Genomic DNA, 262 nt, shown 5'->3' with positions numbered 1-262 from the left:
CGGAGGAGCCCCCCCCCCCCCCTGCCAGTGCTGGCACAGTGGCAAATGCTCCGGGCGAACATTCTGAAGCGCTCGTGAGGGCGTTTTAGCCGGGGTGGGAGAAGGAGGCAGAACAGCTCTTACCTTAAATTTGGGATAGTCGTTCATTAAGATAGTCACTATCCCGATATAGGGCACGAATCTACGAGGAGAAAGGTTTGTTTAAAACAAACGGCGTTCCAGGGTGCACATGGAACCGCAGAGCCCTGGCACTGCACGAAAA

The 262-nt window shown here is 55.0% G+C and overlaps 1 protein-coding gene across 1 annotated transcript in view; it reads right to left on the bottom strand.

Annotated features, from left to right (window-relative positions):
• The window catches only part of LOC104496059 (signal peptidase complex catalytic subunit SEC11A-like), a gene marked incomplete at its 5' end in the record, with an annotated part of 1,171 nt that overhangs the window by 231 nt on the left and 678 nt on the right, over positions 1 to 262 (bottom strand). Inside the window, one exon of the mRNA XM_010139127.1 lies at positions 110 to 181. Coding sequence (XP_010137429.1) covers positions 110 to 181 — 72 coding nt within the window. The remainder of the gene's footprint in view (positions 1 to 109; positions 182 to 262) is intronic.

Source organism: Buceros rhinoceros, unplaced genomic scaffold (genome assembly GCF_000710305.1).
Source record: "Buceros rhinoceros silvestris isolate BGI_N320 unplaced genomic scaffold, ASM71030v1 scaffold36616, whole genome shotgun sequence".
NCBI lineage: Eukaryota > Metazoa > Chordata > Aves > Bucerotiformes > Bucerotidae > Buceros > Buceros rhinoceros.
The sequence above is the reverse complement of the archived record's forward strand: the minus strand, read 5'-3'. Positions and strand labels throughout refer to the sequence as shown.